The following is a 16,026-nucleotide window of genomic DNA, read 5'->3' on the forward strand; positions in this document are numbered from 1 at the left end:
TGTCCAACTCATAAATGCTCTGGATGACTGCAGCAGCAAGTGGCTGAGGAGGTTAAGTGGTCGTTTGGGAATGGAAAAGGTTCCCGGTTTAAGTGGTTAAAATGATAGTCCTTGCTCCCTCAGATCCCTGGAGATTAGGTGCAATGCAATCTGGCAAGCCATCGTCAAAGAAAGGGGAACGCCCACTCGGCTGCGTAAGCCATCATGACTCTGTCTCGAGAGAATGGGTGCAATGCTAAACTGTAACCTCCCAGCCCCCTCATCCCCCCCCCTCATTGCTTGCCCACATGGAGTTGTGATGCTATTCACCTCTATCTACAACTTTTGGTGTTCACAGGTGTTTGTAGAAAGTAAATAATTTTGGCGAATCCGCTTTTTTTCTTTTAATGCCCCCAAGCTTGTAGATCAGCTATTTCTGCTTTTTGTTATGCAATGTATGAAACATTGGAAACAGTTATGACGATTGTGACATAATAATAATTCAGATTATCTCAAATAATTGCGATTAGACGAGTATGTAATAATTGAGACAGGCCTAGGGAGTCACCTTGTCTGATGTCCAAAAATCACTTGTTAAACATTTATCTTTTTCTTTGTTCACATCTGCCAGCTGATGCTCTTCGTTAACATGCATATTCTGACGTCTCACAGAGAACATGGCAGATCACAGCATTTACACTGCACATCCCCGCTTTTGTTTGACTGACATTTGCTGCATCAGTGCTTACACAATTGCCTCTTATATTTGCACAAGTGCTCTTTTTTTTCTCCTCCTCCATCCCCTTTCCCCCGTGCTGTCGTGGCATTTTGCAGCCCTCACTTGCACTTCACAGGCAGTGAATGGCAGGCAGCCACCCACAGCCAGCACACTCCTCCTGATGCTAGCTGGAGAATGTCACGCAACAGCAGCTCCCAAAACTCCTCCATTGGAAGAGCACTTCCACTGCAACACGCTGTCAAAAACTGATAAACAACCATAAATAAAACAGTCGATTCATCCAATATTCCAACCATTTCCAAGCGTGACAAAATGTAAAATCTGTACAGTTTTAAATTGATTGATTGATTGATTGATTGAATACTTTATTAACAGTTTGCAAATAGTACAGTGGTACGATTTTGCAATGATTGCTAAAAGGATAACACAAAAATCCCTCTGGGCTTGTTTCCATTGTGGTCCTGTGTATTCGATTCATAGAGACATTTAAAGACACAAATAATATACATTAATAAACAAGAAATAGCAATAAACATATATGTGTACAGTAAGCAGTGGGGCATTCACACAATGATGTGTGAATGAAGTGTATTATTTTATGGAACTCATACAAAGTTGTGTATGACAAAGCCAAAACGCCTGATTTTTACTTAGTTGCATGCAACTGTGTCGTGTACCAAAATAGCAGATTTACAAGCTCACAGCGTTCCGCCTCGTGACACTGGTAGGCTATATTTTGGTGCAGGGGACGCTGGTAGGCAACTAAACCAGGCTTAAAGGATTGGAAGACACCTACACCCTAGGGTGCCCTAGGTGTGCACCAGGACAGCTGGCAGTCATACTCCAGCACCTCCTCAATCTCTCCCTGAGGCTGGACAAGGTGCCCCAGCTCTGGAAGACCTCTTTATATGAACACATTCAGCATCTGTCTGTGTCATTTTACATTTTAGCTGTATATGTGCATTGGTTCTCAAAGTGGAGCCCGGTGACCCGCATGGGGTCTTTGGTCCGTGTTACGCTACTGTATACTGTACGTAATATGAGTTTTGGAAGAAAAAAAAGCATATGCCCTCATGCTAAATATTTCATCCATTGACCACTAGTGAGCGTATGACCACAACCACATGCATGTCATGCAGGGAATGAGTTTCCTATTGCTTCTGAAAATACCTAGAACACACCAATGCGTATTTACAGTATATCTGCTGTATTTTAAAAATTGTGGTGCAAAATATTTTGAGATGGGGGTCGGCGGCCAAATGAGAACCACTTATAGGGCCTATAGCAACGTACGTTTTTCAGCCTCAGGTCTCAAGAAGTAGTGAAGATAGCAGATCTACAAGATAACATTGCGTGCATCCCAACGCGTTGTGAGCTGGTATAGATCGGCTATTCTTTTTTTCCCCCCCTTTTTTAAAGATTTTTATGACACGATTTTGCAACCCATTTTTCACCCAGTGACCATTGTCTAATGTAATCCTTTGGCGCTACACTTCCTCTGCCAACCTGGGAGAGGAACGGACTGACCTCATGCTTCCTTCTATGTATTAGGAATCCAAGCTGCATGCTTCATGACAGGGGGGAGATTCCCCGGTAGGACGTAGCGCGTGGAAGGAACACGTTATTCCAACCAGTACCTTTCCCCTCCATCACCCACCCCGGCTGGCCAGGGGGAGGCAGTACAGGGACCAGGATTACTGCATGTTTTTGTGAGGGTATCTACCCTAGGAGACACAGAGAGAAATAAAAACTCAACACAGAAAGGCCCTTTCGCCAACCCCACCTAGGGTATGGGCACTGATGACACGGAGGAGAGAATATTCTCACTGTTTGGGAGACGTCGTGGCTACGAGTGTGCAGCCTTTTCTTCACCTTCATATTCTTACCAAGGTCAACAGCTGCACCTCAACAATATTGGTGTGCGCCTATAAGTACTTTGCAACCTCAGTACTTTGTTTGATAGTTTCTCCAACAGCTTCAACACTGACTCCCACTAGCTGAGAAGCTCTGTCCTGTCACTTGCCGTGGACCCTGAACACATTGCTGTGGAACCTGAATATCACTCCGGGGATCAATAAAGGTTCCTCTCTCATCTTATCCTACAGTATCTAAATACTATAAAAACATTGTCAAATTAGTGTACCCGTAGGTGGGCACTATTAAGTGAACGCAAAAAGTCGGGGAGGGAATCTGGAGAACTGTCCCATTATAGATGTGCCGGTAAGCCACGTCTTTTTTTTATGTCTAGCTTCTAAGATTGCCGTGAACCTCCATAATACTTAACAGTGCTGTTTTATTTCATGCTGCTTCTGTCACACCAGCATGCTTTTAGTGAGGCCACACCATAGGGCCACTGCCGCCACACACACTTGCGCATTCGCACACGCACACACACACACGCTTGTATAACTGTACTTGTTAGGACATAATTTTAGGATGTCAATTTCTTTAATGCTTTTTTTTTACCCTAAGCCTAAATCTGATCAAGAATAGCTGATAAAAAATAGCTGATCTACAAACGCGTCGCACTGAGTATAAATCGGGCATAACTCCAACCCCAAGCCCTAAAACTAACGTCTAAAAAAAATCTAATCCTAGTCCTTACCAAAACAAAAGAATTTGGCTTGTGTATGAAAAAACAACACAGGAAACTTTCTATTTCTCAAATTCTACTATTCTACTTGTGGGAATATATGTCTCCGCCAGGCCGAAGCCTTGGCAGAGACCATGTCCATCCATCCACCCGTCCACGTGTGTGTGTGTGTGTGTGTGTGTGTGTGTGTGTGTGTGTGTGTGTGTGTGTGTGTGTGTCCGTCTGTCTGTGACCAGCTAATCTCCGGCACCACTGGGCCGTTCACAGGGAAACTGTGCACACTCAGTCCCTGGATGCCAGAGCAGAACCTTCAGATCAGTCTGTTATAGCGCCACCAGGAGGTTGAATTTTGCACAAAAAAAAAAAAAAAGTTATTACTCCTACAGATTTTGGCCAAATGTCAAGCAAATCGCTACACTCTATACTCATGTGATCAAGACGGATCTGTTGATTTTTCATATTCCATCCTGATCCTGAAGTTTGCAGGAGTGGCCCGTTTTGAACGAAATCCCTCAAATCATCAGCAGTGTCTGGTTGCGGTGAAACTTTGCACGCACATTCACACTACGTTGAGGAACAAATGTTACCCTTTAGACATTGCCCTATCATAGCGCCACGGAGGCCGATTTATGCAAAACACTACTCCTACAGATTTTGTCCAAACATCACGCGAATCGGTACACATTATCTCTATACTAGACATGTGATTAATACGGATCTGTCCGAATCAACATTGCTGGCCCACAATAACTTTGGTTCAAGTTCATTTCATTTAGCGTCCCGCGAAGCCTGGCCCAGATGGGGCGGGACATACAGTAAATACAGGCACGGGACGGGACATAACATACACACAGACAAAGCCAGGTGTAGGAGCGGTTAGCACCGCTCAAAAATAAAATAACGTTAGTTATTGGAGGCAGAAATAGCTAGCCGTCTTTACATAATGGCTCTTGAGATTAAAGTGAGAGAAACCAGGGGGACCAGTCAACTCTGCAGTGTCAGAGGGAGAGAGAGAGAGAGATGGAGGGAGAGACTGAGAGAGTTACTGAGAGAGAGAGAGATGGAGGGAGAGAAGGAGTGAGGGAGAGAGGGTTACATGAGGAGAAAGTGTAGAGGGAGGGGAGAGGGGAATGAGTCGGAGAATGCGACGGAAAGAAAGTATATGATGGGTTATACGAGGAGAAGGAAAGGATGAGGGTGAGACCAGAGAGAGATGGGGGGGTTTATGTGAAGAAGACCATGGAGAGAGAGAGAGAGAGTGAGAGAGAGGGAGGGAGAGGGAGAGAGGAAGAGAGGGAGGCAGTAAGTTAGACTCCTTATGGGGGGTCGAGGATGTGAAGGACATGCAGAAAGAGAGCAAATGAAAAGCCTTACTGTAACTTTGTCACACACACACACACACACACACACACACACACACACACACACACACACACACACACACACACAGCTACAGTATGGCAGGGATACAAAAGAAACGAGACGACAGATACAAATGCATCTTTTCTTATGCTTGCACCCCGTCTCTCTCTCTCTCTCTCTCTCTCTCTCTCTGCATCCTCCTCTGGTCTTGGAGCTCAGTCTTTTCCTCCTTGGCCGCTCGGTCTCTTCCCTGCATACCGGCCTCGGCTGCTCTGTGCTGAACAATGTCTTCATTGCAGTCCCCCCTTCCACCCAAAAAAAACCTACTTACCCCCAGTGTGGAGGTGGGTGAGGGTGAGGGTGAGGGTGCTGTAGTGTGTGTGTTTGGGGGGGGCATATGGAGAGAGAGAGAACGAGAGGAGAGGAGAGGAGAGGAGGGAAGACTATAATTGCTTTACTTAACAGCTGAGGAAACTGCAGTACGGTATTGTCTAGGGCGCGTGCTCGCGTGCGTGAGAGTGTGTGAGTGAGTGTGAGAGAGTGCGTGGGCGCATGTACAGTAGAGGGAATCCTGCAGGGGTTTCTCTCCTCCCTCCCTCCCTCCCTCTCTCTCTGCTGGCCCAGCAGAAATGAAGGGAGAAGCCCTGACTGTTCTGAGATCAGAGGATATACCGCCATCATTTCCCTTAGTCTTCCTCCTCACGCGGGGTGGGAGGAGGGGGAGGGGGAGGGGGGCTCTGACAACTACACATACAGTCTGTCCACTTTTCAGTTGGTCCCCTTTCATCACAACGGAACGGAACCTTCCGTGTCACAGCCGCTAATGAAAACGCTTTTTTCTGCAGCTTCTGATGACTGTGGGTATTCTGCTGTCTCCGCTGTGTTCTCTCTCTCTCTCTCTCTCTCTCTCTCTCTCTCTGTGGTGGAAAGTACTGTAACTAGCTGCGTTTACTCCAGCTTTTGTACAATTTTGAGGTCATTTTACTGTCTGTCCTAATACTTTTATACTTCTACTCCACTCTCAATCTCATATTGTTCTTTTTATATATTCCACTACAATTATTAAAACATGTGACCTGCTCTTTTTGAAAGATGTAGACACAATTTTTAACACGTTTGAAAAATTAGTGCTTTTACTTCTGGTATTAACGCTGGTATTTACTAGTCAGAGAGTAATTCTTCATTGTGGGTATTGGGTATTGGTGATTAAACTTTTAGTTTCATTTAGTAGAGTAAAATGTTCTACCATTGTTCTCTCTCTGTCTCGCTCTCTCTGAGAAAGGCAGGCTGGCAGACAATAGAGGAGATACAAGAGCACATCTTTCTGGAAGGATCTGACCCACATGTACTGTCATACAGTACAGCCATACAGTACATGTGCAATTGTGCATGCTGCTGAGACTCGGGTTTCATCGCCCGGTACAAGCGTTTGTGGTGTGGAACATAATATATGCTCACCACCTCACTGGAAATGTCTAACGCTTTGTCTTTAGCGTTAGCAAAGTCACACCCGGCCAAATGAAACTTGAACGGAGGCCAATAAGAAAAAGAAAAAAGGGGGAAAAAAAAGGTATGAAGAAGTCTGCTGTTGGCAGAGCAGGCGAGGTACAGTAGGAGGCGAGCTGGGACTTTATAACTAATGCCTCCTCCACTTTCTTGCAGAGCATAATCTTAAGGGGTGGGGGAAGGGACTCCGACCACCACTTTTCTGGATGCAAATGATGATCAAAGACCCCTTTTAAGTTTTCACAAGTTCAAAACGTTACCTTCTGAGTTGCACCGGGACTCTGTAACCAACAACTAGCAGGTTCTGTTAAAATGGAAAAGAAAGTTGAGTCCCAGCCAGGTTAAGTAAAGGAAGGTTCAGGTGCATGTGGGCAGCAGTGGCTCAGGGGTAGAGTTGCCGTCTTAGAACGCGGAGGGTTTCCGAAGGGTTCCCAGTTCGATCCCAGGCTCCTCCAGAGATGGTGTCGAAGAGTCCTTGAGCAAGACCCTGAGCCCCTAGTTGCTCCCGGTGAGCAGGTTGGTGCCTTGCCATCGGTGTATGAATGTGGGTGTGAATGGATGAATTGTATACATTCACCCATTCACACACACATTCATACACCGATGTTAAAGGAAACCATGCAAGGTACCAAACTGCAACTAGGTGTTCAGAGTCTTGCTCAAGGACTCTTTGACACTAACTCTGGGAGAGCCTAGGATCGAACTGGGAACCCTTCGGGTGCCCTCGTGTTTTAAGACGGCAACTCTACCCCTGAGCCACTGCTGCCCCAAGTACAGTTGTAACTCAGGTCTGTTTCACTCTGACTAGACTACAGGGGTTTAATTGTTTAATGTGTAAAGCACACAGCACCGGGACAAGGTATTTCAATATGATTTATATATCAAAACCATATCCCATTGCTGTGCCTTCCTTCCTATCCAGGCTATCCGTGAACTGATTTGAGCAATGGTTGCTTTGCTTAGTTTCCAGGTCACTATAACTATAGATCATCCCTCAGTGACCAAAAAAGTCCTACTCATGCACCACCTTGCACGTTAAAAGAAAAGGAGGACAAAAGACAAGAGGGATATTTGCAAGTCATTCATTAATTAATTAAGAAAATAATTGCGGTCGTTTCAGTGACAACGCTGTGGTTAGGATGTCGGGCTGGCTGACAGCCCTCGAACGTCACTACACAAAGCCCTCCTTAGAGCGCAGAGCGATGGTTTGACACAAACCACAGTACATCAAATTAATTAACTGCAAACGACTGCGCGAGTGTGGCGGGCCGCGTCCGGGCGGTCATGTACTGTGCTTTTGATGTGGCCACGGAGTGACGTTAAGGAACCCACCTCCACCCAACACCCTCCACCCTCCACCCACCCACCAACCCACGTCCCACTTTAGTGTGAGTCAGACGGCATCAGCGCCTCCATACGTCCTCGTCGCACCGGCCCGAGCTACGCACGCCGTTTGTCTCTTTAAGCCAACATCACAGAGACGGGGGGGGGGGGGGGGGGGGGGCTACACACAGCCTAGCCCAGCCCCGCACAGAGAGAGAGAGAGAGAGAGAGAGAGAGAGAGAGAGGAGGGGACTTTGAATCGCAGACGGCGAAGCTATCGGAGTGACAGAGAGGGAGGAGAGAGAGGAGCAAAGGGGAGGGTTTAGGGAAAATAGATTTGAGACGGAGGGAGGGTGTGTGTGTGTGTGAGATAGAGAGAGTGAGGGAGAGAGAGAGATAGAGAGAGAGAGAGGTAGAGAGCGTGTGAAGCACTCTGTAATGCACTGTGAACAGGGACGAGCAGGAGAGGCAGTCACACACACACACACACACACACACACACGCACACATACACACCTTCACACTCTGTCTCACACACGTGCGCGTATAAAGGCACACACAGACACACCACACACGCGTAAAAAGGCACACACACACACACACACACACACACACACACACACACACACACACACACACACACACACACACACACACACACACACACACACACTCTCTCACTCACACGTGGATGTGGGCATGTGTGTCACACAGTTTGTGTGTGTGTGCGCCCCGGACTCGCAAGGTGCCTTGACATAATCACACACACTTGCGCCCACACAGACACACATACACTGTCTCGTACAAAATAATACACATTGTTACTCACATGCACACGTACAGTAGTCACCCCCACACACACACACACACACACACACACACACACACACACGCACACACGCGCACACACTCACAGACGAGCGGCGGCAGTGGGGGGAGTGTGTTCCGCTCAGAGCCGGTCGTTCTCAAGCGGAAGCTGTCCGGACATCAACTCACCCGCCTGCCTGTCCCCCGGACCCGGCATGTTTAGCGTTCAGCCACTACGGTAAGACCCTCCACTCCCCTCCCCTCATTTCCACCTCTCTACCTCCATTCATTCATCGTTCTCTCTCTTCTCCCCCCCCCCCCCCCTCCTCCTCCCTGGCGCGTGCGGCTTCTGAAGGACACAGCGTTTGTACTCTGCTTGCCGTAGCGCACCGCCGCTCTGCGCCGAGAGAGTTACCAAGCCAGATCTGATAGGAGGGGATAGACTCTCCCCCCCCCCCCCCCCGCCTTCCATCCTTCTATCCTCTCTCTCTCTCTCTCTCCCTCTCTCTCTCCGTGCTCTCTCGTTCATGAATGTCACCTCTATCTGTGGGAAGTGCCGGATTTTTCAAGCGCCCCCGTCTCACTCTCTCTCTCTCTCCCTCTTTCCCTCTGTCTGTCTTTCTGTGTGTCTCTCTCCTCTCTCTCTCTCTCTCTCTCTCTCTCTCTCTCTCTCTCTCTCTCTCTCTCACACACTTTCTCTTTCACCCCTGTATCTCTCTCTCTCCTCTCTCTCTCTTTCTTTCTCTCTCTCTCAGGGTGCGGGTGATGTGAGCGGAGAGCCTGTGGAGACGGGTTGGGAGAGAAAGCTGTTGTCTGTTCACGTCCCTCTGTGCCCTCAGTTTTTCGGAGCTGACACCCTCAGGTTGGGACGGTCCTGCCTTCACTTCCTTCTCTCCTCCTTTTCTGTCTCTCTCTCTCTCTCTCTGACTCTCCGAGCTCCGGACGGAGGGACTGTTCAGGTGAGAGAGAGGACAGAGCCACTGTCCTGCTTACTGTCACATCGTATTTCGGAAGCTCCGTTATTCTTTTGCTTCCCATTCCACCATTTGGACGTTGTTGTCATTTTTGTCGCTGTTTTTGTCGCTGTTTTTTTTTTTCCGTCCTTGCGAGGTCAACTGGTGATCCACGGACCTGCAGAGGACTGGAGGAGGACTAGAGGACCTTGCTTTGGTTGTTGTGCTTTTGGATGTGGACTCTCTGTGGCTTCGTCATGCAGTGAGCGGTCTAGCCTCTCTGCGTGGGGGTTGAGGGGAGGGGGGTTCAAGTCAAACTTCACCGGTGGTCCAAAAAAGGCAAAAATAAAAGGGCCTTGAAAAGGGGGTGTTGTTGGCGGGCTGCCGGGGACACTCAGTTCCTGGAAGGAGCCGCAGCCGGCTGGCTCTCCACGCGTTTTGTTTCCTTTGAACAAGGCGGGACAGCAACATGGATCGTCCTTGTTTGCGCCACGGCGCTGACAGCGGAGCGGTGATGTATTGAGGCTATGCCTGGACTTCGCCAGCAGCAGCACCGACGACAACGCACACCGAAGGACACCAGATAACGCCGACGGTCAGCGGCAAGCAAACCCCGCGTGGCCTCAGACCCCGGGTGGGCCTTCGCGAGGGACACCACCCTCTTCCTCTCTCCACTTGCCCCGTTTCCTCTCCTCCCGCTTCCCCCCCCCCCCCACCCCCCCTGCGCTCTCCTCGGACCCCTATCTCTCGGCAGTTCTTCCACCGCTCGTCGCCTGGATCCGGCTCTGCGCCCCTCCCTCAGCGGAGGTCCGTCGCCCTGGGTGAGTGGGCAGGGGGGTGGCCCACGGTACCCCCGACACCCGGGCACCGCCGAGCCGCCAGTGGCCGGTGAGGCTGCGGCAGGGTCAGTGCCGGGAAGATGGCCGCTCTCGCCAGCTCCCTCATCCGGCAGCGCCGGGAGGTCAAGGACCCCCAGGCCAACCGGCAGATCGCCAACAAGCGCAAGCCCTGCCAGAAGAGCAACAAGTCACTCTGCCAGAAACAAATCCTAATATTAATATCAAAGGTTCGACTATGTGGCAGTCGAGGGAGAAAAATAGAAAAAAGACCGGGTGAGTGCCGTTCAAGATTCAATCCATTTTTTGCCATTCCCATCTTTCTATATCCTTCCTTCCTTCCTTCCTTCCTTCCTTCCTTCCTTCCTTCCTTCTCTACTTCCATCCTTCATTCCACCTCTTCCTTTCTGCTGTTCCCCATCCTTGGTTCCATATTTGCCCGTGCTGATAAGTGGATTTTGTTGGTTGACTTGCCAGACTCCAGATTAATCCTTGAGTGAAAACCTCAATAAAAGAACACCCAGCTCAGGACTTGACTGTAAATCTGAGTAAGCGTCCTGAGGTGGCTGCACTCAACCCAACGTGGGTCTATTCATGCTAGTGCAACGACTATACACGAAACGGGACAGACAAACTCCTGCTTCATTGCCAGTCCCGGGGGTGGGGGGGGGGGGGGCTTTTAATGTCCCTCTGCTTACTATGGTGTACAAATCAATGATTGGTCATACAAAGCACTATACAGTCAAATTCTTTATCTCTGAGTGCAATGTGTGCCCATTTTTTACACTGTCTGGGTGAAATTATCACGCAGGATTTTAGTGTGTGTGCTGTTGTGGTATTGACCAGAAACATGAGTGTTGTGTGCTGTAATGGGGATTCTGTTACAGAACATGTCAACACGACTGGCCATAGACACACACACACACACACACACACACACACACACACACACACACACACACACACACACACACACATGCACGCTCACACGCGCGCACACACAGTCACACAAAGACACATGCCACCCTACACTCTGCTAACGCCAGTAATTTGCGGCCATCGAAAGAAGCATACTCATGGTACATTGATTTACTGTGATGTAAAAATGTCAACAGCGCCTCATTTGCGTTGAGGGGCCCATTACCCCCCCCCCCCCCCCCCCACACACACACACACACACACACCAAATAGACTTCCCCAAGGCAAATTTAACTGAGTGGGACCTAATTTGTCTTGTGTGTTTGCATAATAAATGCTACTGCGGCATTATTCATGGGCAGCGAATGGAAAAACACTCTTGGGTTGGAGATGGAAGGAAGGGGACACACGAGGTGTTGCCGAGTGTGTCTGTGTGCCCCGTGCCCGTCTCTGATTTATGACATCATCAGAAGGGCATTATGAGACACAAATGTATTCAGTGATATTCCTCAGGGCTTCATAATTGTCGTCTTTAGCTCTTCTGTTGTTGGTAGGGTAATTATGTGAGATACATATACTGTATGGCAGCATAGACCTTTTGTTGGTATTGTCTAAAATGGTGGTTCTCGAACATTTTGTCAAGGACCAAGGAAAAGGATAATAATAATCAAACCTCGGTTCGAAGTGAAGCGGTGAATTTTTGTTCTGTGTTCTAGAGCTATGAAATCTGTGTCCTAGATCTATACATTCTGTGTTCTATGTGCTTTAGTTCTATATTTGTATTAATTCTGAATGAATGAATGATTTTGTTTGGAGGGCCAAATTGTCATGTGAACCTTGACCAATCCTCAATTCTGCATGCACGGGACATGTACGGGACACACAAAGCCACTCCTTGGAAGCGGCTTTTACCGCTTCAATAATCTGGGGGCACCCTGTAACCCGCTCACGGGTCTCTGGGGGTCCCTGGACCCCACTTTGGGAACCACTGGTCTAAGAATGACTGTATTAGGGGAACTGTGGATATACAGTAATGACTGGGTCACTTTCTGGCTGAATTACAGAGCCCTTCATCCCGTCATAAACCAGACATTGAAATGTTATCTGGTTTTTGGTATTGGTGAAATATGAGGAAGGGCATTAAAAGAGTGATAACACATTTCACCTAATGCATAGATTAGTTGTTAGCTGTGTGAAGTTTACCACCAAAACTAAACTTTGTTACTGCGAATCAATCTTTATGATACAAAAAAATAAATACAAAAAGTGACCTCGCGCTAAAGAGCGAGGTCGCGCAGGACGGAATTCGCACAGGACGAAATTCATTTCCTTCACAAATATGGCACAGGATATGGATATGACTGATAGACCACATGAGACTCACACAATATGTCCATATATGAGCATTCCAAGCTATGGCAGGGATCTCCATATATGGGCATACAAGGGACAAGCACGGAATGTGATGTCACAATGTGATGTCACAACAATGTGATGTCACAACAGGTCAGCAGCTATAGACACTGAGGTGTTACAGACAAGATACGGACAAGATGTGACGGTTTTCATAGTTAACTGCGACCTGCGCTTGCAGGGCCACGTTTGTGGAACGATGTGTGGAATCTTGCAGTGTTTCTACTCTCTCTGGTTTTACGCAGTGAAGAATATAAATTGGCAATTTGCTAAACACATTTGCAAAGTAAATTATTGGACTGCGTCTGTCACCTAAAACCACTTTAGCTGTTGTTAGCGGGCCATCCAAGCCACACGGTCAGGTGACACCTCGCTAACTGCTCTCAGACAGATGAGCTCATGAACGCTGCGGAGAGCCGCAAGAAGAAACCCAAGATACTCTACACCTATACCAGAACACAGTCAAATCCCCAGTGTCAATTTAACTCCATGAGCAGAGAAGTTAAACCAAATGGACCCATATGGGTCCAAATGGAGTGGACAAATGGAACCAAATGGAGCTCTCGGAGTTCGATTATTACTATGTATTTTACTGCGTGGTTGCGTGTGTGAGTGTGTGTGTCCAGTGATATTTATTACCCTGACGCGCCAACTTCATCATGGTAATTACGCGGGGTGCCTCAGTGCAGGACTCATGCATCTGCCGGGCCGTTGCGAGCGCCCGCTTTATTGTAATTGCGGTTGTAAAGTATGGACGAGAGGGGGGGGCGGTGGCACTGCCAGCTCTTTGGGGGGAAAAGCAGTGCTTGCACCACAGCGGCCATTGTTTCCGGGCAGGGCATCCTGTTCCCTGCGTAATGGCCACTGTGCCCCCATATACGCTGTTATGGCTTTGTTATGGTCATCTCCAACAAAGACCTTATGAAATGTATTCCCCTTAACTCATTTGTAGTTTTCGCCCGTAAATCCCGCAGATTTCTCTATGTCTTTCACTGCTGGCTTCTCCTACCTGTTAACGCGGGCGCTCATCCAATTCCCATCGTGCGCGATCGGACACTGCTATGCATCGTGTGTTCGCGTATTCCATCAGCTTCTCAAATCCGTTGAAATTTAGAAAATTGATCAATCCGTTCTCCATCTGTAAGCCGCGGAGTTCACACAGTAAGCTAACGGGCCAAAATAGAGGACGGACCACCCGCTTCCGGTTTAGGGCTCAATGTTAAACTGGTCCGCTCAATAATGTGTCCGTGTAGAAACGATGATCACGGAACATTAGTTCCGGAATTTTAGTTCCGCTTCGATAAAAACATTTTTTTTATTAATTTTTATTACATTTACGGGTTCTACGGGCATGGCAGAGAAGTGGGTACAAAGGGGTATTTTTTTGGCAGCATATGAGTTAACATGCTCTCTCTCTCTCTCTCTCTCTCTCTCTCTCTTTCTCTCTTTCTCTCTGTCTCTCTCTGTCTCTCTCTTTCTCTCTCTCTCTCTCTCTCTGTCTGTCTGTCTGTCTGTCTGTCTGTCTGTCTGTCTGTCTGTCTGTCTGTCTGTCTGTCTCCGCTGGGTTGCTCTACATCTTGATTGGCTGTCTACCTCTCTCTGGTGGCCTGCCCTGTCACCATACAAAATTTGCAAGTCAGCAGAAAGAACGAGAGAGAGAGAGAGAGAGAGAGAGGCTACAGCCATCAGAGTTTTGATTTAGAGGGTTCCATGTTAAGTACCGTATGTGGCAGTGTGTGTCTTCATCATTCGCTCAAGTGGTGTTTACGCACGCGCGCGCGTGTGTGTGTGTATGCTCGTATGCTCGCGTGCGCGCAGCTGTGTGTGTGTGTGTTCGGTTGCCATTGTTCGTGGACGTGGCTGACCTTTTGACGTGCAAGGTAGCTAGTGGGCATGTGTATTTTAATGAGTATGTTCTCGCTAGTGTGTGGGCGTGTGTGCGTTTGTCTCTCCTCCTACGTGTGTGTGTGTGCGTGTGTGCGTGTGTGTGTGTGTGTGTGTGTGTGTGTGTGTGTGTGTGTGTGTGTGTGTGTGTGTGTGTGTGTGTGTGTGTGTGTGTGTGTGTGTGTGTGTGTGTGTGTGTGTGTACGTGTGTACGTGTGTACGTGTGTGTGCGTCTGACTACGTCTCATGCCTGAGGCCACAATTGACCCCCAGACCAGCAGCAACCATCCAGAGACTTGACCCCAACACCTCCAGTGTGTCCTGTGTCCCCTGAGTGGCTGTCACTCTTCCCACAGCCAGGCTTCTATTGGTTGATGTTGGATCCACTGGAATCTCTAGGTCATACATGGGCAACTGGCGGCCCGGGGGCCACATGCGGCCCCCCACCTTCACTTAATGCGGCCCGCAGGTTAATACCGGAATACTGATATATTATGGATTTCAGCTGTTACAATTCCAAACATGACCTGCTTTAATTCCGTCAGTCTATATTAGTAGCTTAATGATTAGTATAGTAGTATTAAAATGTATTTTTTATGTCTTTTTATGTATTTGTATTTAGGTTCATAAAGTTAACATGAGTATATAACTAAATGTGTTTAAAATTAAATCAAAATGTTACATTTCAGGATTCCAATTAAGAAATAACAAAAAATAATTCAGGTTTCCAATTCAAAAGAAGCAAAAAGAAGCAAAAATAGCCGATCTACAAGCTCAAAACGCATCGCAGCGCGATGCGTTTTGAGCTTGTAGATCGGCTATTTTTGCTTCTGTTGTATGCAATAACAGAATGACAAATGTGGCCCTCTGGAGTGAAGGTGGAAATATAGTGGCCCTCACCATCATCAAAGTTGCCCACCCCTGCTCTAGGTTCCATTTGTAAACAGACTAGGGATGGGACGATAAGCGACATTGTTTATCGTCATAAAAAAAACACTCACGATAATCAAATCGTGGAGATTTAATTTATCGTGATATCGTCCTCCGTCATGCACTGGGATCAATTCACCTTTTAGTTGCCAAGCTGCATATCCGGTACCATTTAAACCCTCTATAATGGTAAAAGGTACTTTGGTAATTGGTAAAAGGTACTCTATCAAATGTTTTTGGCAAATGTTCCGCCCAGGATAATGGATTTTGATTATTAATATTATAAATCAGGATTTCTTTGTCACAATAATCGTGTGCACCTCATGGCGCAGTCTGCTGGCGCACAAGTAGGCCATACTTGGCCTACTTGTGCACAAGCTGCAAGTTGGCACCCCAACAGAGCGCAGTTTCTTCTTTTTTGGGCGGTGCTAATCGCTTCTACATCTGGCGTTGTGTGTATGAAAATAGCAGATCTACAGTACAAGCCCACAAAGCTGCGACACATTGTGAGCTTGTAGATCGTCTATTTTCAAATGGCTGAAATGTATATAGGCCTGAAGTGGTTCATTTATGTTTTGTAATAATAATCTAAATCTACAAAGTACTGTAACTAGTAACTAAAGTTTTCAAATAATTGTAGTGGAGTAAAAGTACAATATTTGTAGTGGAGTAGGAGTAAAAGTATTGGAAATCGTAAAAATACCTAAAACCTACTTAAGTACAGTACCCCCCTCCCCGCAACAAATCACACCCATGTCTTCTGATGTCTTTCACAGTCTTGAT

The 16,026-nt window shown here is 47.5% G+C and overlaps 1 protein-coding gene across 1 annotated transcript in view; it reads left to right on the plus strand.

The window, feature by feature from the left end:
- Positions 1-10,181: 10,181 nt before the first annotated feature.
- Positions 10,182-16,026, plus strand: part of fgf11a (fibroblast growth factor 11a) — a gene marked incomplete at both ends in the record, with an annotated part of 201,074 nt that continues 195,229 nt past the window's right edge. Inside the window, one exon of the mRNA XM_080741966.1 lies at positions 10,182-10,374. Coding sequence (XP_080598092.1) covers positions 10,182-10,374 — 193 coding nt within the window. The remainder of the gene's footprint in view (positions 10,375-16,026) is intronic.

The sequence above is a fragment of the Nannobrachium achirus genome (genome assembly GCF_963921795.1).
Source record: "Nannobrachium achirus genome assembly, chromosome: 14".
Lineage (NCBI taxonomy): Eukaryota > Metazoa > Chordata > Actinopteri > Myctophiformes > Myctophidae > Nannobrachium > Nannobrachium achirus.